The following is a 24,381-nucleotide window of genomic DNA, read 5'->3' as shown; positions in this document are numbered from 1 at the left end:
ATCTACAAAGTTAACACAATCTCTGTCAGAATCCCAGCTGTTTGTAGAAATTAACAAGCTGAGCCTAAAATGAGCTTAAAAGTAATGTGGAAATGCAAGAGACCCAGCATAGCCAAAACAATCCTTACAAAGAAGAACAAAGTTGGAAGACTCACATTTCCCCAATTCCAAAACTTAATGCAATATTACAGTAATCAAGACAGTGTGGTATTAGCATAATTACTATACAGCTAAATCAACAGAATGAACTGAGAATCCAGAAATAAACATTTATAATCAATTGACTTTGGATGTCCAGGATGTCAAGAAAACTCAATAGATGGGGGTGCCTGGGTGGCTCAGTCGGTTAAGTGCGGCCTTCTGTTCAGATCATGATCCAGGAGTCCCGGGATTGAGCCCCGCATCAGGGTCCCTCCTTGGTGAAGAGTTTGCTTCTCCCTCTGCCCCTCATCCTGCTCTTGTGCTCTCTCTCACTCTCTCAAATAAATAAATAAAATCTTATAAAAAAAAAAAGAACATTCAATAGAGAAAGAATAGTCTTTTCAACAAATGGCCCTGGGACAACTGGATATCTACGGGACAAAGAATGAATTTGACCTCTATCTCACAGTATATAAAAAATATTAACTCAAAATAGAAACCTAAATTCAAGAGCTAATACTATAAAACTCTTAGAAGAAAACATACATCTTTGTGACCTCAGATAAGGTTGTAGCTTCTTAGCTATAACCCCAAAAGCATAAGCCACAAAAGAAAAAAAATAGATAAACTGGACTTCATTAACATTAAAAGTATTATGTGCTTCAGAGGACATCATCAAGAAAGTGAAAAACACAGTCCACAGAATAGGAGAAAATATTTGTAAATCATATATCTAATAAGGATTTAATATCCAGAATAAAGGGCTTTTACAAATGAACAACAACAAAATAATCCAATTTAAATATAGAGAAAGGATATGAATAGACATTTCTCAAAAGAAGATACACAAATAGCCAAAATAAACATGAAAAAATGCTCAACATCATTAGTCACTGGGAAATGCAAATCAAAGCCACAATGAAATACCATTTCACCTCCTCTAGTATGATTACAAAAAACAATATAAGAGTTTGTAAGGATGTGGAGAAATGCGAACTCTCAATTAGTTGGCAGGACTGCAAAGTGGTACAACTACTTTGGAAAATAATTGGCAATTCCTCTATGTTAAACACAGAGTTACCATATGACTCAGAAATTCCACTCCCAGGAATATAAACAAAAGAAAACATACATGCAAAACTTCTACACAAATGTTCACAGCATTATTTCTAATAGCCAAAAAAAGAGGAAAATCCAAATGTCTAGCAACTGACTACTGGATAAATAATATGCAGTGTATTTATACAATGAAATATTCAACCATAAAAAGAAAAGAACCTCTAATACATGCTATAATATGGATAAACCTTAAGGACATTATGCTAAGTAAAAGGAGCCAATCATAAAAGACTACATATTACATGATTCCATTTATATATGAAATGTTCACAATAGATGAATCCATAGAAATAGAAAGTAAATAAATGGTTGTGAAAGACTGGGTGGATAGGGTAAGGCAAAGTAACTGCTAAATAGGTATGGGATTTCCTATTGGGGTAAAGAAAATGTTTGGAAGTTAAGAAATGATGATGACTGCATTACTCAATGGATATAATGAAAAGCGCTGAACCACACACTTTAGAAGGGTAAATTTTATGCTATGTAAATGTATCTCAATAAAATTATTTTTTAAAAAAAGAAGAATCAGCTCGTATGAATGATAAATGATGATACAAATAGGCAAAAACAAAAGACTGAATTTAAGGCCAAAAATGACTTCAATTATTAATAAAACAAATTAAAACATTATATTCTTAAATATAGTTTTAAAAATCCCTTTCGTCTAGGATTTAAAGCATCTCTCACAAGCAGTGAATGAATTTAACTATTTAGCAACTTAACTGAAATGCAGCATAGTAACAGGTAAAAAAAAAAAATCACACTACAGTTTAGCATTTTTGCAATTAAGCTCTTTATTTCCGTCTGTCTTGCACTCAATTTTTAAATATTTTTATTTCATTCAAGATTTAAACACAGGAAGTATTTAACAGATGAGACACAACAAAGAAGACCCTTTATAAGCTTTTAAAATTCCATTAATCTATAAGCTCAGCCTATTCATTTTACCTTCCAATCATTTGTTAGGCTGTTATTACAATCACAGCAATAGTTCCTCTGTTTATTCCGCCTTCTGGGAATTCTACCGTACTGTCAGCAAAGCAGAAGAAAAAAACAGTCAAAGAAGCAGGCAATGGGACCCCAGCCAGTGGTAAATTCTGAGAGTACAGCTTCTAAGCAAGTTTTCACTGCTCTTACTACCACTGTGTCTTGTGCACATATTTTGGCAACCTCTGCTTTTATGAAGAATGAGGTAATATCACGACAGTATATATTTAGTAAATTAGTAAGATTTTTAAAGATTATATATCTTCTCAGAGAATCTGTTCATCAATTCCTGTCAATGAAAAAAAGGCCAAAGATAGTATTGGCATTATTCCAACCTATACAGAAGTGACACATTCAATTTTCCAAACTAGGAATAGAAGACTGGAATACATATAAAATGAAAAGCAACTGGAGAACTTTGATAACCTGTGCAGTTTCTGAAAATACATTTATATTCTGCAAAGTTTAAAGATGAGGATACAGATAATGAACTTTTCATGAACTCATAAGTGACTAATAAATTACCCCACAGTATCATAAATTCAATTATATAATATTGTGTGAAAGTAACTTTCATTGAACACATATTCTGCTAACAAACCAAGAATGACTCTGAAGGGTAAACTGTTCCTCCCTGATTAAAATTATCCATCATAAACCCTGATGATTTCCACTAACTTCTGTTACCATTTATTTTAGTGCATTCTTATACTTCAAGGTGCTGCTACTCTCAACCGGCTTAATACTCTGAATAAAAGCTCAGTAGATGATTTTTATTTTTAATGGCTTAAGTCTTGAAGAAACTTAACCACAGTGTGATGATTTTCAATAATAAAGTTAAAATCTAAACACCACCACAATGTGGTCAAAGAATATTGATGAGAGCATTCTATCAATGAAGAGGAGGAACTTCAGCATCACACCAACCCCACCATTTAGTGTAAACATAAACAACAATCCTTGAGCAGCTGAGAGGTTTCATTTCTGTTATTCCACAATATGAGAAATAAGTGAGAGTCAACAAATAAAAGAAGCAGTACATCATATATTTATCCTATTCAAAAAAATGGAAATATTTCAAATGATCTGTGCTAAACACGACAACCTATGTGCGCTGCAGCTTTCTCATCTGGGATCGCTTCCCCTGCCTCCTCCACCTGATCCATGTGACGACCGCCTGCCTGCAAGACCTCAGAGGCTGAAGACTCCAGGGGGACCTCTTCATGAAGGGAGAGCGGGGAATCCTTACACTTTAGTGAGTTTTACCTCCAAGAGCTCCACCGGGTTCCCACAGCAAACATATGAGAAAATTCCCCTCCTGCTTCCAGCAATGGGTGGGGAAAAGCAACGATTTTTAAATACACTGAGCATTCTGTTCTTAACAAGATCTTCCCTCAGGAGAAACTAATGGGAGCCTAAACAGCTGGGGGTTTGTCAGAGCTGAACTGACACAGCGGAAGGGAAATACCCCCCTCCAACCCACTCCAGCCATCCTAACTCACCTGGGGGTGGGGGGAAGGGGTGACTAAGAATCATTTGTGAAGTTCACAGTTCAGAAGCACAGGCTCACTGAAAGACTAAGATCTAATCATAGGACAACAGGACGCTTCTCCTCCCCTCACACCTTACCACCAAAAATGAATCTAGATACAAACCTTGTACTGTTCACAAAAAATTAACTCAAAATGAATCACAGACCTAAATGTGAAATGCAAACCTATAAAACTCCTAGAAGATAACATAGAAGAAAACTTAGATGACCCCGAGTATGCCAATGACTTTTCAGTTACAACACCAAAAGCACCACCCATGAAAAAAAAAATTGATAAGCTGGACTTCTTTAAAATTAAAGCCTTCTGCTCTGTAAAACACAAGGTCAAGAGAATGAGAACACAGGCCATAGACTTGGAGAAAATATTTATAAAAGACACAACTGATAGAAGACTGTTATCCAAAATATACAAAGAACTCAAACTTCAACAAGAAGAAAATGAGGGGTGCCTGGGCAGTCCAGTTGGTTTGACTCAGGTCATGATCCCAGATTCCTGGGATAGAGCCCAGCGTTGCGGCGGGGGGGGGGGGGGGGGGGAAGGGGGAGCCTGCTCAGCAGAGAGTCTGCTTCTCCCTCTCCCGCTTACCGTACTTGTGCTCTCTCTCACTCTCTCTCTCAAATAAGCAAATAAAATCTTGAAAAAAAAAAAAAGGAGAAAATGAACTCAATCAAAAAATGGGCCAAAGACGTTAATAGACACCTCACCAAAGATATACAGATAGCAAACAAGCATATGAAAAGATGCTCCATATCATACGTCACCAGAGAAATGCAAATTAAAACAAGGAGTTACTGCTACAAACTTAGCAAAATACCCAAATTCCAAAACTGACAACATCAAATGCTGATAAAAATGTAAATCAATAGAACTCCTGTTCACTGTTGGTGAGAATGCAAAATGGTACGGCTACTTTGGATGACAGTTTGGTAGTTTCTTACAAAACCAGATACACTCTTACCATACATGCAATCTAGTAATTGCACTTGTTGGTATTTACCCAAAGAAGCTGAAAGCTTATATCCACACAAAAACCTGCAGAGGGATATTTATAGCTGCTTCATTCATAATTGCCAAAACTTGGAGGGAACCAATTTGCCCTTCAGTAGGTGAATGGATAACTAAACTGTAGTACATCCAGGCAATGGAATATTACTCAGCATTGAAAAGAAATGAACTATCAGTCATGAAACGACACAGAGTGAAAGTTAATAAGTGAAAGAAGCGAATGTGAAAGGGCTAAAAACTGTGATTCCAACTACAGGGACATTCTGGAAAAGGCAAAATTCTGGAGACAATAAAAAGAACATTGGTTACCAGGAGTTGGGGGGTGAAAGGCAGGAAGGGATGAATAGGTGGAGCACAGAGGATCTTTAGGCAATGAAACTATACTGTATGATATTATAGTGGTGGATACATGCCATATATTTGCCAAAACCCGCAGTATGCATAACAGCAAGAGTGAACCCTAATGTAAACCACGGACTTTGTATGATAATGTTTCTCTGTAGGTTCATCAATTATAACAAATGTCCCACTCTGGTGGGGGATGTAGATAATGGAGGGGTTATGCTGAGTGCAGAGAGGGAAATGTGGGAAAACTCTGTACCTTCTGCTGAACCCAAACACTGCTCAAAAAAATAGTCTATTTTAAAAATTAATACTAATAAATGAAATTAGTCATGTGGCTAACTCATGATTATAAGGGTGGACATAATTTTACTGCTGACTCACAATTTTAACATTCTGCTAGTCTGCTATTTAAGCAAAATTATAATGTACTATTCTGCAGTAAAAATTTAATAAAATGCTAAAAATAACTGTGGAAGATGCATAGATCAACACTTAAAACTTCCTTAATGCAACATAACTAATATTTTACAATAAATTTCCAATGGTACTTGAAAAATTATGTCAGTTAACTGCTTTCTTTTCATGTGAATGAAAGTAATATCAAAACAAAAAAGTAACTGCAGCATCTAGACTAACTTCTAGTATTCACTAGTTACCTCTTCCACTATTACTTTGAGTAAGAATTTTTTATTATTGGTAAACAAATTAGAGCTGTTGAAAAATATTCATTCTTACTATTCCTTGCTTTGGGGTTAGGATTGTCTCTACAGGGGTAAAATGAATTACATTTATTATCACAGGCAATTATTTAGAATAGCTTTTGATATATAAATATACTTTGAAATGAACCACTTGCTCAGTCTATAAGAAATACAGGCATAAATAGTGGTCTAGGTTAGAGAAACAAGAAAGAATGTACATTCCGACATATCAGGTAAAAACAATCTTTCATCCCAGCATCCATTCTCAGATGCTTAATGGCTAAGTTCTTTTCTCAAGTATGACAAAGTGAATTTTAAAAGAAAAATACAACCCATTATGAAAAATATAGTACAGAGACTGAATAGATGGGAAAGTCTGTTGAAACACTTTTTCTCCTTTTCAAAAGACAAAAAGAAAAAAAATACACAAAAGGAAAGCAATTTAGCAGAAAGTACTGCAATAGCTGATGCCACGAGATTTATAGTCACCTCTGACAGAGTACTGCTGTGAAAAAGCAGAGGTACCGCTATTACAAGGAAAGATTATGTACTTTCAAGAAAGGGTAGGATTAATCACTCTTCAATAGACAACCTCACCAAGAAAACGTCAAAAATTCTAGACAGCATTTACTGAAAGGGAAACACAAACAAAACTTAAACTAGGGATATACAAAATCCCTAATTTAAAATTTTAAAAATCTTGTTATTTAAACAGAAACTACCATATAATTTCTAAGACTATATATTTTACAAGTAACATGTGCTAAGCAAACCTTAATTTTCAAATGAAGAACATAAAACCAAAAGTATTAGCTATTTTTTAGTTCAAACCGCTTTATTTTTTCCATTTTAAGGGAATCTAAATTACTTTAGAACAGCATTCATTTTTAATATTATTTATCTATTTAAAGTAGGCTCCACACCCAATGTGGGCCTTGAACTCACAATTCTGAGATCAAGAGTCATATGTTCTACTGACTGAGCCAGCCAGGAGCCCCTCAACACTCATTTTTAAATCACAGCACCAGTAAAGAAATATGCTCAGCATGCCATCATTATTTGTCTTATGTAACAACTTCTACTGGTGACTAACACCAGTTAGAGAAACAGAATCAAGTAGAAATTAGCCTTATTTACTGAATAAAATACTTATTGCTACTTGAAAATGATGCAGTGAGCAACTACAAAAATTTTTCAAAAAGCAGATCTAATTTCAGTTTCCAATTAAAGTATCACACATTCTTCCCAAGGGACATGCAATATATCCAACTCTAAGAATGTAATCATTAACTTGAATTTGCTTCCAGGAACTTTATGAGTTTGTTTGTTTGTTTTTTTAATACATTATTTTTCAGGTTGTTTTCTTCCACAAATGAAATTTGATTATTTTTTTTCATCAAAATTTGCACACAACTACAAAATTGCAGTATTTTAGTAAAATGCTTACATTCACTTTTATCTTTAAAAGTTCTCTATCTATGGGCACCTACGTGGCTCAGTCAGTTAAGTGTCTGTGTTGGGCTCAGGTCACGATCCCAGGGTCCTGGGATTGAGAGCTCCTCGTTGGACTCCCAGCTTAGCAAGAAGCCTGCTTCTCCCTCTCCCTCTGCCCCAACTCTCCGGCTTGTGTGACCCTCCCCTCCTGCTTGTGTGCTCTCTCTCTCAAATAAATAAAATCTTTAAAAAAATAAAAAAATAGAAGTATCTATCTAAATGTATCTACATCTCTATATAATATTAATGAAAATATTAAAAAGCTACAATGCAAACATTTTTAATTAAAATTAGGTAGTAAGGGTCTCAAGCTAAATACTTCATTAATAGAAATGATTACTGAACTGTCCCTGAAAGATGCCTAATTAAGCATCTTTGTTATGTTAATCCCCACCAAAAAAAAAAGCCTTTTCCATAGGACCAAAAAATATTTATGAAAGTAATTTAACCTGGCATATAGAAGTACTATGTATCATTAAGAATTACTTATTTTTTCTTAAACCATTTTCTATTTATGACTAAAAGATTAAATTTAAACGTATAAGTTTCACAAATTATACTTGCATTAACTATAAAAATGCCTGTAGTAGTTCCTTCCTGAGCATTCCTCACCACTACTGACTTAAAAGCAAGGCAGCCTGATGAACTAAAACAGGGATTGACAAACTTTAGCCTATGGGCCAAATCCAGGCCACTGCTTGTTTTTATAAATAAAGTTTTATTAAAACACATCTATATTCCTTCCTTCACATATTGTCTATGGATGCTTTTGTGCTACACCGCCAGAGTTGAGTAGTTGTGTCAGAAACTAAAAGGCTAATATATTTACTCTCTAGCCCTTTACAGAAGAAGTTTGCTGACTCCTGAACTAAGAATCTAGATCTTCATGATTTTAAATGCATGCAAGCGCGCGTACACACACCCATCTTCTATATGATCTTTAGTAGAGAACCTATTAAGTTGATCATTTAAGAATCTGTGTTCCTGGGGTGCCTGGGTGGCTCAGTCTGTTGAGCGGCTGATCTCCGGTGGTGATCTCAGGGTCCTGAGATCAAGCCTCCCGTGGGGCTTCACGCTCAGCGGGGAGTCCGCTCCAGGACTCGCTCTCTCCCTCTGCCCCTCCTCCTCACTTTAGAATAGCTAAATCTTAAAAAAAAAAAAAAAAAAAAAAAAAAGACTCTGTGTTCCTTCCGTTGTGATTTTAGAATTGTATACCAACTACTGTCCAGTTTCTGGACTCTTGATAAAACAAACGATACTGGTTAATTCTGTTTCTCATTGCTTTAAACTCCACTGCATCTTCTCATATGTGGAAATGTTTCTGACAGTTTGTTTTAAAAGAAAATACCACTCAATATTATAGCTATAATTTCAAAAAGGTCTAATTTGAGCTATTTAAAAATGTCTACATATAACTTATAAAGACAGGTAACGTGGAAACTTAGATTTTAAATGCTGAATTAAGAAAAAGATGGCTACATGGGTGGAACTGGGAATGAATTAAATCAAATATATAATCACAAAGACAAAGGCACTGAGTTTTAAAGATAAGAATTATTTTAACAGGGAAAAAAATATTCTAGATTGAAGGAATCACTAAACACATGGCCCTTTGTGGAACAGAAAGTAGTAAGAAGCGAACTGTGTCAACAATTCTTTCCCCTACTTACCCTCCACAGCCAAAAGAGAAAAAAAGTTATGCAGTAAACAAAACTAGTGTCCAAAATTTCTTCAAAATGAGACACAAGAAAGCAAGAGATTAAAGCAACTGGGATTACTAAATCCAAAAGTAGTAACTACTAGGTATTTAAATTCTTCAAAAATGTTAAAAGTTATAACGTTAATATATGGAAGATAAGTTGGTTATCTTTCTTCTTTATTGTTGCAAACAAAAGTTAGAAATACGTTCACCTTGAAGTATAATATAATTATATTATAAACATAACCATCTTTATAGAAAGAAGTCTGAGTAATTAAATCAGAAGGTACTGCTTCTTAGAATTATTTAGGTCATATGTGACTAAGGGAAGAGAGATGTATCAAGTACCTTTCAGCAGTCCTTCATGAAATCTTAGTTTATTTCATACAAATCAAGGGAATAATTACCTTGTTTTACTTCCCAAGAAGTTTCGAGGTACTTTATTATGATTAAAATCTATATTAATAAAAGCCATTCAAACATAAAAGGTGGTACATAGTAAAATGCCCTTTTCCATGTATCATTCTGTTATATTCTCAACAGATCTGTTTACGTCAAACCAAAAACATTTCATTATCTGTAATCCCAAGGTACTGTACCTTCTGATGATGATAATATGCCAAATCACTGCAGGAAATTCTCATTTAAACATTACGAAACAATACTGACGCTTTACTAATTTTCTTCTTACAAATAACATGTTAACTTCCAATGCATGAAGTTAAAGCCAAACAAAAACAACCAAAGCTTACCTTTTATTTAGTGATACTCACCCCTACAGCCCAATTATTTACACATACGTTACTAGTTACTACTACTCAAGTTACTAAACAATCACCAAATTTAGCACTCAAATTATATACCAGCAATTCAATAGTCTCTATATTAAATCTCATATAAAAATTAATAAAATCATGTGATTAGGAACTGTGAAAATTAGTAATGGGAAACCTCACTAAAATAGGAGCTGGAAGGTTTTGGCAGGGAAGTTCTCATGCCCTACCACTTGTGGTTAGTTGCAGAGCTAACAGGAAGAGATGCACCTGACCATGCAGTGGATACTACTCTACTACTTCAGCCAGAGAAGGAGACACTTTCCTCATCACCCCCCTAAGGCAACAGCTCCACAAATGAGAAGCCACAACACTTTGAACTCTTGGGTTTACTCCAATGGACTAGGTACTTCCTGTCTTCCCAACTTACCCCTTATCTCCTTAAAAAAGTGTTCCTGTCCTTTGTTCCCTGCACCTGCCTACAGTTTTTCAGCAGCTGGTTTGTTCCAGGTTGCAATTCTTTTATTTTCTAATAAACCCATCTGTTACTGGTAAAAAACTGACAGTTTTACTTTTAAGGTTAACAAAACTCAGTATTAATTTTACGTAATTTCATTTCAACTTTATATCCTTACTATTTACACCCAAGATAGGAAAGTAAGTAAACTTGGTTAACAGTATTTTTAAAATACCCACGTTTCCTATGTCATAATGACACTTTACCTGTCATACAATAAAAATGCAATAACCTAGTATCTTAAGTATTCAACATGAGTTGTGCTTCAACAATGAAAAAAATGCATGTTTTTCATATGCTCTTTCCTGCTCCCTTTTGTAAACAAAGGTTTACATTTGTGCATCTACTGACTTGGATTTTGAATGCAATCAATGGACACAAAGTAAAAGGCCCCACAATGGGATGGAGTCCAGTACTTTATCCTCTTTAATAGGCACTCAGAACAATCAATCAGAAGACGGCTCTAAACAGAAATGGTTCAGAGCATGGCCAAATCCTGCATAGAAAAAGAAATTCTAAGATCCTAGAGCTAGAAAGACTCCAGATATCACACATCCCAATTTCCCCATTTTATAGGAAAGGAGACTGTAGCCCAGACTAAATTTTGCCTGGCTTCACCAAAATTAGTCTGAACACTAGAACACAAATCCTCTAAAGATAAAGTCATCCTTTGAAAATTCCTTTACCTTTTCCCTTCAGGATGGCAAAATCAGGTTATGATTTTAAAAGTAAGTGATACTAAAAAAACAAATGGAAAACAAAGAATACCAAACAAATAAAAACCCATCTACCTAAGGCAGAAAGGCTTATTAAGCAGACTTGATTCCCTACTAATTTTCAATTCCATTCAGATTCTATCATACCTTGTTTCCCTCAAAAAGAAATTCACTGCAAAGTAACTGCTTCCAGGCAGGCATCCTTTCTGGTTGTTTCTAATGTAAAAGTGCCTATTCCTCCTGCTGCAGTAGTTCACGCTGAGAATCACAACCTACTGCTGCTGACACAGTACTCATTCTTCCTTTTATACAAAGTCCTCTTTAATAAAGAGCTAAGAGTTGAGAAGTAAAAGTATTTCGAAGTCCTCCTTTCTCCTCTGGAGCTAGCATTCCAAATGACTAGAATTCTTCCATGGACAAAAGGGATGGCAGGGAAGAAGATGAGATAAAAATCTGGCTTAATTCTAGGTAAATTTCACTTTTAGCTGTTTCACTTTTAACTAGTTTGAACAAAAATCAGATTTCTAAATTTTTCCAATACTGTAATTGTTTTGCAAAATAAAACTAATAAGCAGCAAGTCAAACATTCTAATGCTATCTTACAAGTACAAAATCACTAAACATTTATCGCCTTCTATGCGCAAGAAACTTTCACATATATTATCCTATTATATCTCAAGAGCAATGTTGCAACCTTGTGATTGAGGAAAAAAAGTCATTTCAATGATTCTTAAAGAAAAAAAAAGAACAGTACTTTTTCAAGATGTTTTTAAAAGATTGCATTAGTTACAAAAATAAATGAAATTAAGGCCTTCTTAAATAGTGCCTGGCACCTAGTTGCCTCTCAGCAAGTATTGCTAAAATAATGACAGACCTGAATATTAAAACTACAGAAAACTTTCATAATATCATATATTGAATATTCACCAAAACGGTCTCTGCATGGCCTTTAAAGCTACACATACGCATTGTTGCATTTAATCCTGATGCTAACCTCATGACCTCAGTAGGATTATTATCCTATTTAACTGGTGAACAACCTGGGCTAAATCCAGCAGAACACCTGGAACTATGTGAGGCTAGGCTGCCATATTGACAGCAGGCGCAATCCTGGCATTTAGTAGGTAGATGCCAGGGATATTAAATAGCCTGCAATGTGCTGGACAAACCCACAGAATTATCCGGTCCAAAATGCTACCACTATTGAGAGACACTGATCAAGAATAAATAGATAATTACAATGATTCCTCACCGAATAACACTCAAGATAACTCAGGTCAACATTCAAGGTTCTCCACCAACTGGCTCCTACTTCTGTCTCCAATTCAATTAGGATCACTATTCCAAACTGGCTGTTTAGTACTCCTCTTGACTATCATAATTCGCTTCTCTACTGTTGCCCATACTGTTTGCCTAGAATAATTTTCCTAGACCCCCTTCCCTATTACTCTATGTGATCCGTATCTACTAATGTGTCATCAAATGCAATGACTTTTCCTGCAATCTGACTTTGCAGAATGTCAGTAGAGTCCTAAATAATACTCCACATTCAACTGTTTAACTAGTTTAGTCCTTCAGTTAGGGCTGGAAACTTTCTGAAGAATCACATTCTCCATTTCTTTTGTATAATCACCTAGAACAATATGTAGCCACTTGAAATTACAGAATTGTTTCTTGAAGAAATCATCTAATACAGCATCTTCATTTTAAAAGGAAAAAAAAAAAAAAACACATTGAAAGACACCTAATTCCTTAGTGGCAAGAAAAGAACCAGAATTCAGGTTTATAATCTAATGTTAGCACTTAATAAGTATTGGTTAAATGAACTCCAATGTACAAAAATCAACTTGTGAGCCTGCATTCAGCAACATTACACTGCAGTTTAAAAGACAATCCATGCCTTAAAATAAAAAAGATAATCCAAGCCTTATCAGAGATGCCTATTTTACTGTATCTTCCACAAGTCAAGAAGACAATAAATGAGGTTTTAAAATAATGTTGATAAATATAACAAAAAGTCATACAATTTTTTTAAAAATTCAATAAATTTGAAGTTTCGTTTTTCTGCTTAGTCCTTGAAATAGTCACACATAAAATGACTTCATTGTATTTAGACAAAAATACATTACAAATATCAGGGTAGCCCCTGGTTACAGTAATTCAAAATTATACTAGTAAACCAGGAGTCTAGATAAGGACAACAATAACATTACTAGAAATGCCTTCATTCTTTAGTTAAAACCTCTTTTTCCCTTTGTAGACATTGATATGAAAATAATTATATATTTTATCCCAATAATTTTCAAACCTGGATTAATCATAAGAATCAAATTATACCTATTTCTACATAACAAAAAGAAGAGGAATTAAGATAATTAAATCACATCACTACTATATGACTTAGAATATAAAATTATGTTTTCCTGCTTCCCATCAGTACATTCCAACCTCATATTCATTCCAGAAGCCAAGAAAACTGAACATAAAGCATGTTTACAGTATCATTCACTTGCTATATGTTAATGCAGGAAACCTATTAAATTTATCTTGCCTCATTACTGGTTAGAAAATTATTCCAAAATTCAGATTTTCACTAATTCTTATCTGCAAACATTAGATATCAGATGTAACTTTCTCATCTAGTTTTTTAAATACCTCTAAGTAGATTAGTTTAGTATAGTCCAACATTCAGGAAGACATTCTATAAGTCAGATTAGACATGTAATGCAAATTCTAATAGCCCAATCCTACTTCTGAAAACATCTCCTACTTTCTGCTCCACAATCAAAGGAACGAAAACACTTTATCTACAAGTATATTTCTGCTTCAAAGTCACTTTTTAGGACAAATTTATTACAGGCTCCGAGAGCCTAATATGAGAAGAAAATAAAGAAAAGGACTAAAAGAAACCAACTGAAATAACAAGAAATATAAAAGAGCAAGAGCAACAGAATATACCTGTAATAAGTCTGCATGTTAAGCCAATATAAAGCTTTGAAATTAGAAACTATTAATTTTAATTTAGCTTTGAAAATAACAAAGAACATAGAAACACAGATCTTAAATTACATATGTGGAAATAAAAAATAAAAAGGTTTTGGTCATTTTCTATAAATCAAAGCCACAATAAATAAAGCTTATAAGCTTATCTAATACTTAAACCAAACAGAAGAAATGACTAGCTGGTATTTACTGGTAGGCAAACCAATTTATCACTCTGGAATGTTCATATAAATCTCATTAAAAAGTAGAAGCATGTTTGGTAAATAGCTTTCCTTACTTCATTCTCAATACAGTAAGAGAGATTCTAAAATTAAAAAAAAATTAGAGTAAAACTGTAAACTATAATTACAGGTTCACTTTCAGTTAGTGTTTAGCTATTAAAATGTATAAGCAAGTCATGTACAAGTGAGGATTTTAGACACCCGATCCTTGCTTTTATTTGGCAATTAGAATCAGGCCTATATTTTAACTTCTTTGTGTCAACTTGCTAATTACTCAAATGCATTAAGGTTAACAGTCTTGTCTAAGAAAAATATTTGGTTTTATGAAATTGGACTCACTGGTGGTACTCACTTGCATTAAAAATAAAAGGGGCAGACTCACTGTTAAAAGAAAAAAAAGTTATATACCATTGGAAAATTGAGACTACACTGAGACAAGAGTAAAAGCTGAGCCCATATAAAAGAAAAGCAAAATCTAAAAATAACTAATTTAACTCTTTTTTTTATTTTCTTTTAATCCAGTGATATTTTTGCGGGGGGGGGGGGCAAAAAAAAATCTGCTTTTAGTTCCAAACAGTCCACCTAGATCCAACAATGCATTATTCTTGTCACTACATGGATTTTTGCTGAATACGTTGTACCCACACTGACAAAATTAAATTTTTGTCCCATCTTCATGAGACTAAAATAGGAACCTGAAACTAGAAGGTAATGATCACTGGGTTCAGGAATAAAAACAACTTAACACTTGCAGCCAAAAATATTCTAATCTCAAGTATCTAGATATTTGGGCAAGAGCCCTTTAAACATACTCTTAGAAATTCACAGATTCAGCTCTAGCCTGGTCAGATTTTACCATTTTAACAGGAATGTGTGCACTACTGGTATTTACTATAAATGTAGACTTCTCAATAATACATATCAATGGCCCATCCGAAAAGTTTCATAAGTATTTTGAAAGATAACACACAACGTAAGTGAAACTTAAGGCATATCCTGACACCATACACAGTATTTTTTGAAATAAAGATTTTAAAAGATTATAAGGAAAATCAAGGCAGATGTTTAACTAAAATGTAGGTTCCTCTCCCCTCTTCTCAGGAGCCAGATAAATCTAAAAGGTAAGGGGTAAAGCTCCTTCCTTCTCTTTATTTTACTGACAACAGTAATTCTATTGTGATCATCTAGTGATTTTTTTAATTTACAAACACATTACTTCAATATGTAGAAGCAGATATCCTAAAGATAAACAAAGCATTTACTTTTAAAAGTCTAATGTTTAAGTTTAAAAATAAAGGTATTTTAGTAAAGTATGATTAAATTTCATGATAAAAGCAAACAATTTTATTCGAAGTTCAACAGTATAAAAGTGAGAAGTATTCTCCACTCTTCAGACTAAGAAACTGATCTTGAAGAATGAATAGGAATTTGGAAAAACTATGCTATGACAAAGCTATTATAGTTCATGCATAGTCAGGAAAAATAGTTCTCCTTATATTAATGCTTCAGAGTACAGCTAACTTAACAATTTTTACATATACATAATAAATGTAGGCTACAAAAGGGAAAACATCAAGAGAATATACTTATCCATTTGCATTATACTAACAAAATGCTCTACAACTTCTAGAAATATCAACACTTCATAACTACTTATATAAAATTAATTTACAGGATTTGTCTTCTAATGTTTTTTTCTGAATGGGCAAGTCAGAAACAATTAAATCAAATTCAACCTCTAATTCATTAGTATGATAGGTCATAAATTCAATACCTACCAATGCATAATATTCTTTAAAAGCAATTAAGGTGTGTCCTACGCTATTGCTTTTAAACCTCATTCCAAACCATATTACATTCAAAATACCCAATACCTCTAGTATATATAAGCAGATAGATTTCCCATTAGAAACTTCTAGCTCCTTGCAAAGACAGTAGTTACTACAGCAAAACTTTAGAACTGTATGTGGATACGTATTTAGCTACTATAAACCTAGAGATGATAAACACCCCAGCAACATACAGCCTGAATAGATGTATAATCAAGAGAAAAGCCAACAGCACACGATTTCACAATATATATACCTGATCATACCATTTCTTTGGAATTAAAACAGGAAAAGCAACAAATCAGCAGTACAGAAGGACTGCAGAGAATACAGTAATAGTGGGGGGGAAAAATGAAAGGATACAGCCTTAAAGCACCAGTCTGAGTTCCGACTGCCAGGATCTTCTGTACAGGATCAAAGGCCAGGGCTGAAGGTTGATAGGGAAATCCATGGCGAACAGTCTAGGGATGGGCAAATGACATCACAGCAACCAAGGCAGCAAGCGGAATTTAAAAACAGAAAAGTCAATACAGGCATTAGAATCTAGAACCAATTATAAGTGATGGAGAACACATACACATGCACTTACTCCCTTAAAAAAAAAAAACAAAACTATAAAATCTACATTAACAAAACTTATTCACATAGAACCCGAAATCAAAAAAAGTGTGTGTATATCTCCCAATGTTACACTTTAATTTCTGCTTTTCCATAATACAGATATTATATAGAAGAAACATTTTTATTAACATTCTATACTATCATGTCTGAGACCAAAATACTAAAGTTTTCCAGAGTCAAAAATTCTGTAAATTAATGTAAAAATGCAATTCATGCTTTATTTCAAGTGTGATAACTTTGTTACTTTATTTGGATGCTAAATGCCGAGTACTGCTAAAAAAAAAAAAAAAAAAAAAGCTCTCGTGCAATTACTTTTGTCAAGGATTCAGTAAAGCAATTATCAAACATCTATACCCAAATTTTGCAATTGTAACAGAATTTAAATAAGTACAACATATATTTTTGCATTTTGTTATTAAACCCTTAATTTTAGGGCATTAGGGCAAAAACATGTTTTTAGACATTTTTAAGAAGCTGACATAGGAACACATGGTATTTTATGGCAGGAATTAATATCAAGACAAGTTTGTATTTCGCACTGAGCAGCCAGTGAATTAATTCGCTGCATCATTCTTTCCGAATTACAGACCGCTATGGGAATGGTGCCATTAATGGGCTAAAATCACAGTACCAACTTTTTAATCAAACATAATGATAAAAGGACCCTGTGATTTCGTATTTTAAGCTTCCTACCACATTTTAAGAGGAAGGTGATAAGCAAATATCCAGTTGAACAGGTTTGGCTTTTCTATGAACAATATTCATTAGACACTGTTTCCAAAGGAAACTTCGAAGTTGGTGAATTACATTAAAATGCTTGAAAATAAAGGCCCTAAGGTTATTAAGAATAGTAAATAAAGGTCGGTAAAATACGTTAGAAGCAACCTTGAAATGACTGCTGCATGTGAAAAGAGGAAAGGAAAAAAAAAAAAAAACCCCAAAAAGAGTAAGATGATGTCAATCTCCAAAATAACCCACTAAGCAAATGTTTGCTTGAGGAGTGAGCCCTTCATTCGAGATATAATTATTACTGCCGTTCTTTTCCCCCCGCACTCCCATGAAATGCCCGAGCTGCCCCCTAAAACGACCCCAATATTCGCGGGGCTGCGCGCTCCGTTCACCTTGCAGAGCTGGAAGTGCTCGGACTGGAGCGTTTCCTGGATCTCGGGTTCCCGGTTCCCAGCCGGGTGCTGCTGTTGCTGCTGCTGCTGCGAGGCCGAGGACGAGCCGGCGGTCAGGCCGTCCAGCACCTTCCTGATGTTGAATTTCCTCATGGTCTCGGAGGGGCTCCCCCGCAACCCGCGAGGGGAGGTAAGGGGCGTCCCCCGGCGCGGGAAACGAGCCCGAGCCAAGGGCAGCTTCCACCGAGGACACGGAGGAGTGGGGCAGAGTGGGAGTGTGAGGGGAAGGAGGCAGCTGGGGAGAAGCACAAGATAATCCAAACAGGAAATACTGCGACGACGAGAGAGCAGGGGCCACCAGAACCCCGGGCGGCGACCCCTCTTCTTCCGAGGCCGCCGCCGCTCGCTGCGGCTGCTGTGGCGCCGCTTCAGCCACCGCCACCGCCGCCTCGCTCCGCGGCCGGGCAGCACAGCAGTGGCGGCGGCGCCCGGAGCCCGCACTGCCCAGCCTCACCTGGCCGCGGGCTGACTCTGCGCCGCGCCGCCGCCCCGGCTCGCCCCCGCCGCCGCCGCCGCCGCGTCCATGGCCCGCGGCCCCGCCACTTCTCGCCCGCCCCGGTCCCGCAGTCCCTCGGCGCTTCCTCCCGCTCCTGCGCTTCCTCCTCCTCCTCCCGGGGGTCGCTGGCCCTCCGTCCGCGGCCGCCGCTCGGCCTCCCCGCCGCTCAGCGCCGCTGCGCGCCCAGCATCGCACGCAGGGCGCCCGGGGTGGGTCCCCGCGCTCTCCGCCTCGCTCCTCCGCCGCTGGACCAGCCCGCCCTCGCTCCTTCAGAGCCCCCGCTGCCTTCCTCAGGCGCCGCCGCCGCCGCCGCCCAGGCTCCCGCCCCGCCGCTCCCTCCCGCCTGACAGGGCGCCTCGGCACACGACACCAACGCCCGCCCCGAGCAGCAGCGGCAGCCGCGGTTACAGCGCCGGCCGCGGCGGTGGTGGCAGCTGGGCCTCCGCGGAGCGGGGCCGCTGAGCATGCGCACGCGCATCGCAGCCCCCCCGCCAGCCGCGTGCCCCCCCTCCGCGGGAGCGGAGCTGGGGCTTAAATTACCCTCTGCGAAAATCCCAGACCATGGTTAAATTTCTCCCACCCCAATAGCCAGGCCAGAGTATGCAGCTGCTTCTCCTGCAGCTGAGATAGTAAAAATGTTGACTAACGAGCAGCAGGAAGCCTTTATTTTAAATTCGGTCATTAAAGCGGGGTTTTATGCTCTCACCCTTTACGGAGGTACACGCTCCTGGTAGCTGGGTCCAATATTGCTTTACTGTTGGGCTTTGTTTTGGATTGTTTTGGATCTGATTTTTGAAAAAGAGCTTCTAGACAACGGTTATGTCTGTGGTAAAAGGATGACAGACTTAGGTACTAGAAAAAGAAAGGAGATAAACCGGGGGGGGGGTGGGTATTTCCTGAATCTATTACTGTTGGTCAGATTAAAGCATGGCCATGGCAGGTAGCTGCTGGAGTGGAACAGACTGCCAGAGAGGAACAGATCCAAGGCTGGGTGTCTGCCCGGGCCAGTGGCACACCACCCCTGGATTCAGTCCGCATGCTAGGGTGGGTGGGGATGGAGGCGGGAGCAAAGGTAGAAGTAAACACCGCACTGCCACTCAATTTCAGAACCTACAATCCTCCTTGTAATACTGATTATGCACTAAGTAATCCCCAATAGCTTCTCCACTCTTGCGAGGGGAAGAGGGAAGGATGAAGTGTTTGCTCAGACTTTTCCGCTTCTTCACTGGCCCCCCTCGCTGGAGGTGTAGAGACAAATGTCTAGCTCAAGTTTGAAAAGGTAGAGATTCATGCTTAGGAATACTACGCACCCCCCGCCCCGGAGACTGTGTTCAAAGAAAGAAATGTGGATGGGAAGCAAGAGGCATTTGATTGGAAAGGATGTGGAAACGGGAAAACGTAAGAAAGGACGGAGGCGCATAAAGACTAATTCTAATTCTTGGGGTGGGGGTGGGAAGGGAGGACACTCTCTCGGGTTAATTAACTTCGCCTCCGAAGGTCCTGTGAAGACGCAAGGAAAAGATACAAGGGGTTTCCTGAACCGAAATCAGAAGCGCCCGCCCTCTTCTTTGTGATTGGCGGCCTCCTACCGGGTTCAGGGAAATTCTCGCCACGCTATTAGTTGATGTGACAGGTCTTTAATATTAAGCAAACCAACTACGACGGGGGCTTAGGGATTTGGGGAAATGTAGTTCTCTCTGGAGCTTCCGCATTAAGGGACACTTAGAACCTGTAAAATTGTTTTGTTGCTTACTTTTTATTGAATCACTCAGTTAATTCACTGGGTACAACGGATAATAAAACAAATTTTCTTAAGCCATTTCCAAGTGGCTCTGAAGTTTTTGTTTACTAATTTAGTTCTCTGAAACACATTTTGAGTTTGAGTCATTGTGCTAGGTAACGAAGACACAAAAATGCAATACTTGCTTTCGACAAACTCACCACAGCCTAAAGGGGACAAACCTCACATAAAGAGAAATCGTACATTAAGATGATGGAATCTTGCACAAGGACTAAAGAGAGTGATTTAACCAGCCAGAGAAGACCTAGATGCAGTGATACACACGACAGTTGAATAAATAGGAGTTGACCAGGTGAAGAGGAGGAAGGGCATCAGAAGGTAGGTGGGGAGGTTATCAAAAGTACCTGGAGAGCTTCTTTAAAATACCAAAACGTCCACAGAGGAAAATTGCAAAAGAGATAATTTCCCCCACATAATTTTTTGATCCACCTTTTCATCTAAGTTGGAAATAAATTTACAAAACTCTTCGGAGAAGGGACAGCTTCTTGCCCAGAAGACTTGTGGTGCAGTGGAAAAATCCTGGTTCTGCTGTCTGCCAGACATGGATTTCAATCCAGGCCTTGGTGATAAGGTGCAACGTTCAGCAAATTCTTTACTTTTCCTAAGGGCCAGATTCCTCATATGTAAAATGAAATTCATACTACCTTCTTCTTAGGGTATTGTGAGGGTAAACTAGAAACAAATGTAAGTTTGCACTGTGTTGCTTAGCACTCTGTAGATACTCAAAAATGTCAGTTTTTCCATCCTATTGTCAGGGTCCTTGAGGTGAAAGGGAGTTCAAGAGATCACCAATTTAAGCCAGTCCCCCATTTTTTTACTCTATAATTTTGGTTTTGATTTTCATGCCTCATCCCTCTAATCAGATTATGAATTCATCCTGGCATTCCCAAAACTTCAGTTCATAGAGGACACATGATGTTTTAGATGAATGTGGGGCATACCTGCTAATGGCGTTTAGCTTTGTGGTCTTGCAATCCATCCTCTCCAAGCTCGAGGAGACCAGCACATATCCAGAATTATTTTAGGTAAAAAACAACAGTGCCCCAAAATATTTACCTTATGATAGCAAAAATAAAATAATGGATCCTCAAACTCACAGTTTTTCTTGTAAGTCAGTTCCAATTGATCAACTGATTTTTAAAATTAAGATAGAAAAGAAAAAATTAAGATATAAAATTTAAGAATTAAATTAAATTAATTAAAAATTTAAGTTAAGAATTAAATGATTAAAATTTTAATTTATATTATGCATTTAAAGTTTAGCACAAAGTTTTACCCTTAATAATCTCTCAACAAAGATTTATTTTTGTTTGTTTTAATGAATGAATCAGTGTGTTGATTCCAAACAATTCAGTAGCTTCTGCCCTTGGGCAAGCAGTATTCTTTCATATGGAATTCTTTCTTACCCACTGGAAGAATGGACCAGGAGATGATGTAATAGTATATATCACTGGCAAATTATAGGTAGTTATGTTACATTTAGCGGAGTCAACACAGCTGGAAACAATACCCAACTAATACAATGAAAATAAAAAGACAAAAAAGAAGAAGAAAAATCAACATAGAAAAAGAAAGGTACCTCATTTAATTAGTCAGCATGGAAAGCCAAAGACCAGAGATTTATAACATTCCAGAATCTGCAACTCCTCATTGCCTTGTTTAAAGGCTACCAGGCTAACGAAAGCTCTGTGATTGGTCTCATAGGGGCTGCTGGATGCTGATCGAGAGGAATAAAAAAGACACTGAAAATAAATATTTTAATAAGAAATTATGTTACCAGCATAAACTTTCTGGAAGTAGACCAAATCTACCTTACCTGCCAGCATTTATTTATATCCACTTCATTCCAATTTATTGAATCCCAAAGGATGTATGTGTGACAGTGATTGATTCACTACACCATTTAACAGAATATTGAATTTAAATTATTCGTAAATTGCAGCAGAGATATTAATTAGTTAGTTTGCCCAGTTCAGGCCCCCTTATCTGAATGGGTCCGCTAAGTCCTGCAAAATTGCTGGACCAGATGTTTTGAACAGATAATCATGTATTCTGGTCCAAACAGATTGAGGCAGACATCTGAAGTAAGCCAAGCCAAGAGATCATCTTCTTCTGGGGACTTGGAGTTGAATCAGACAAAGCTAATCAGTCTGAACTAGGAAGTCATGTGGAGCTGGGACTGAAGATAAGTGTGCCCATACTTAGATGGCACATAGTAGAATGAAGCAGACATACCACCTACAGAGAATTGACTCTATGGAGAAGTGGAGAGCAGAGTCTCCATTCCTGACTTTCCATTTTCCCAGTCCTTATTCCTTATGAAAACTGGCTACTCTTTCTTTCCTTCTTTGTATAAATGAGTTTGAATGGGTTTCTGGTTCTTAGCAGATATTCTGACAAATATTCTGACAGAAATTTAGACAGTCAAATATTCTGACAGAAATTTAGACACAACCTGCCCTCAAATAGAAAGGAATGTAGTATACGAGAGTATACTTTATAGAGTATACTATAGCCATCTTTCACTGATAATTTTACCTTCTGCTCACAGTTCTCCCTACAGTTAAGAAGACACTGCAATAATCCAGCCAGGAGTTGGTGGCTTAGGGTGGAATGGTTAAAAGTAGTGGCTGGGGTGAGAAAGGGTCAGATCCTGGATTTTACTTTAATGGTAGAACCAAGAGGATTTGCTGACAGTACGGGGGGAAAGGAAGAGACAAGGATGATGCCTCGGAGTTTTGGACTGAGCCCTTCGAAGAGTGGTGTTGCAATTTAATTTCCACATTTATGAATCCTGGATAATTTTATTACCATTTGTACCTGAGTAGACTGGACAAATATCATCAGCTAAATAAACAAGCCATGTCTGGGAACAAACAGGATCCACTACATTGTGCTCTTTGTCAGGCTCTGGCCTTTCTAGAAAAACAAATAAGGAAAATTTTAGTGAGCTTTCATTATTCCATAGATTACCCCGTCACTACTTAATATTGTTTGTACGACTATCATTAAACCGTATATAAAAATGTCTAAATAAAGACCAGTAAGTTCAAGTGAAAATTCCAGAAGTGCAAAACAAAACTAATTAGACCAAATGAATACTTAAATGTAAAATATGAGGCATTAATGTGATAAGAGTGAAAAATATTATCAAATTCTTAAAACCAAGACACTGGATAATCAGGAGTTCTTCAATAAATTCTCATATATTTCAAATGCTATTTCTACAATGGGCACAATATTTGAGCTAAGGAATGATACTCATAGTAGTTTCAATTTCAGTACCTAATTTTAGGATTTAAATACTACTGTAAAAATTTTGAGAATTTTGCTAAACTTTTACCAGAAGTTCAGCTCTTCTTCTCAAATAACTCCTTATAATTTGATTTGTGGACTGAAGAGCTAGCAACAAAGTTTGTACTTTACTGTACTTTATGCCATTACTCATGGTTAATACACCGTAGTGACTGAATAAGAATTGAAAAGCAGTTAAAGTGAGTATTTTGTTCCATCCTCCCACCCTGTTGCCTCTCTCTGCTCCACCCTTGAATCCCCCCCCAATGCCCCCTCCAACTCCTGCAACACACACACACAAAAGAGAATTGTATATCATAACACTTCTAAAAAGTATTCCCTTAGTGGGGATCAAGCATACATACCAAGTGTGAATCTGAGGGAATTGCCAAGCCACACTTTTTTTTTCAATGAAACACTATTCAGCACCAGGTCAATAACTAAATGCTAGCATACCAACAGAAAACTGAACACTTTTTACCTCAGACAGAGTTGCTTGACATGGCAGCCCAATGAGATAATGTCAATTGCAGCTGACTGATGTGACAGGGCCTTCCTTCTCAGACTCTGAGCTGGACATAGAGCTGTGTCACATCTCTTAGTCATTTGGCTATAGAACTTTTAGATGCTGACTTTCTTTTCTTTTTGGTCAACCCTAAAGAACACCACCCGGGATGCCTGGGTGGCTCAGTCAGTTGGGCATCTGCCTTTGGCTCAGGTCATGATCTCAGGGTCCTAGGATCCAGCCCTGCGTTGGGCTCCCTGATGTGGGGAGTCTGCTTCTCCCTCTCCCTCTGCCCCTCCCCCTGCTCTGCTCCCTCTCTTGCTCTCTCTCTTTTGCTCTCTCTCTCTCTCACCTCCCCCTCTCACCTCCCCCTCTCAAAT

At 37.3% G+C, this 24,381-nt stretch overlaps 1 protein-coding gene across 5 annotated transcripts in view; it reads right to left on the bottom strand.

The window, feature by feature from the left end:
* The window catches only part of STXBP5 (syntaxin binding protein 5), a 164,277-nt gene extending 146,146 nt beyond the window's left edge, over positions 1-18,131 (bottom strand). For all 5 annotated transcript variants that reach the window (XM_045805295.2, XM_045805297.2, XM_045805298.2 and 2 more), the window contains exons 1-2: positions 17,846-18,131; positions 16,467-16,564 (exon numbers count right to left, since the gene is read on the bottom strand). In XM_045805295.2, the coding sequence (XP_045661251.1) occupies positions 16,467-16,564; positions 17,846-17,998 (251 nt within the window). In that variant the 5' untranslated portion in view covers positions 17,999-18,131. The remainder of the gene's footprint in view (positions 1-16,466; positions 16,565-17,845) is intronic.
* Positions 18,132-24,381: the final 6,250 nt, after the last annotated feature.

Source organism: Ursus americanus, chromosome 11, assembly GCF_024610735.1.
Source record: "Ursus americanus isolate L20-20 chromosome 11, mUrsAme1.1.p, whole genome shotgun sequence".
Classification (NCBI taxonomy): domain Eukaryota; kingdom Metazoa; phylum Chordata; class Mammalia; order Carnivora; family Ursidae; genus Ursus; species Ursus americanus.
This window is presented reverse-complemented; position numbering and strand designations above follow the sequence as displayed.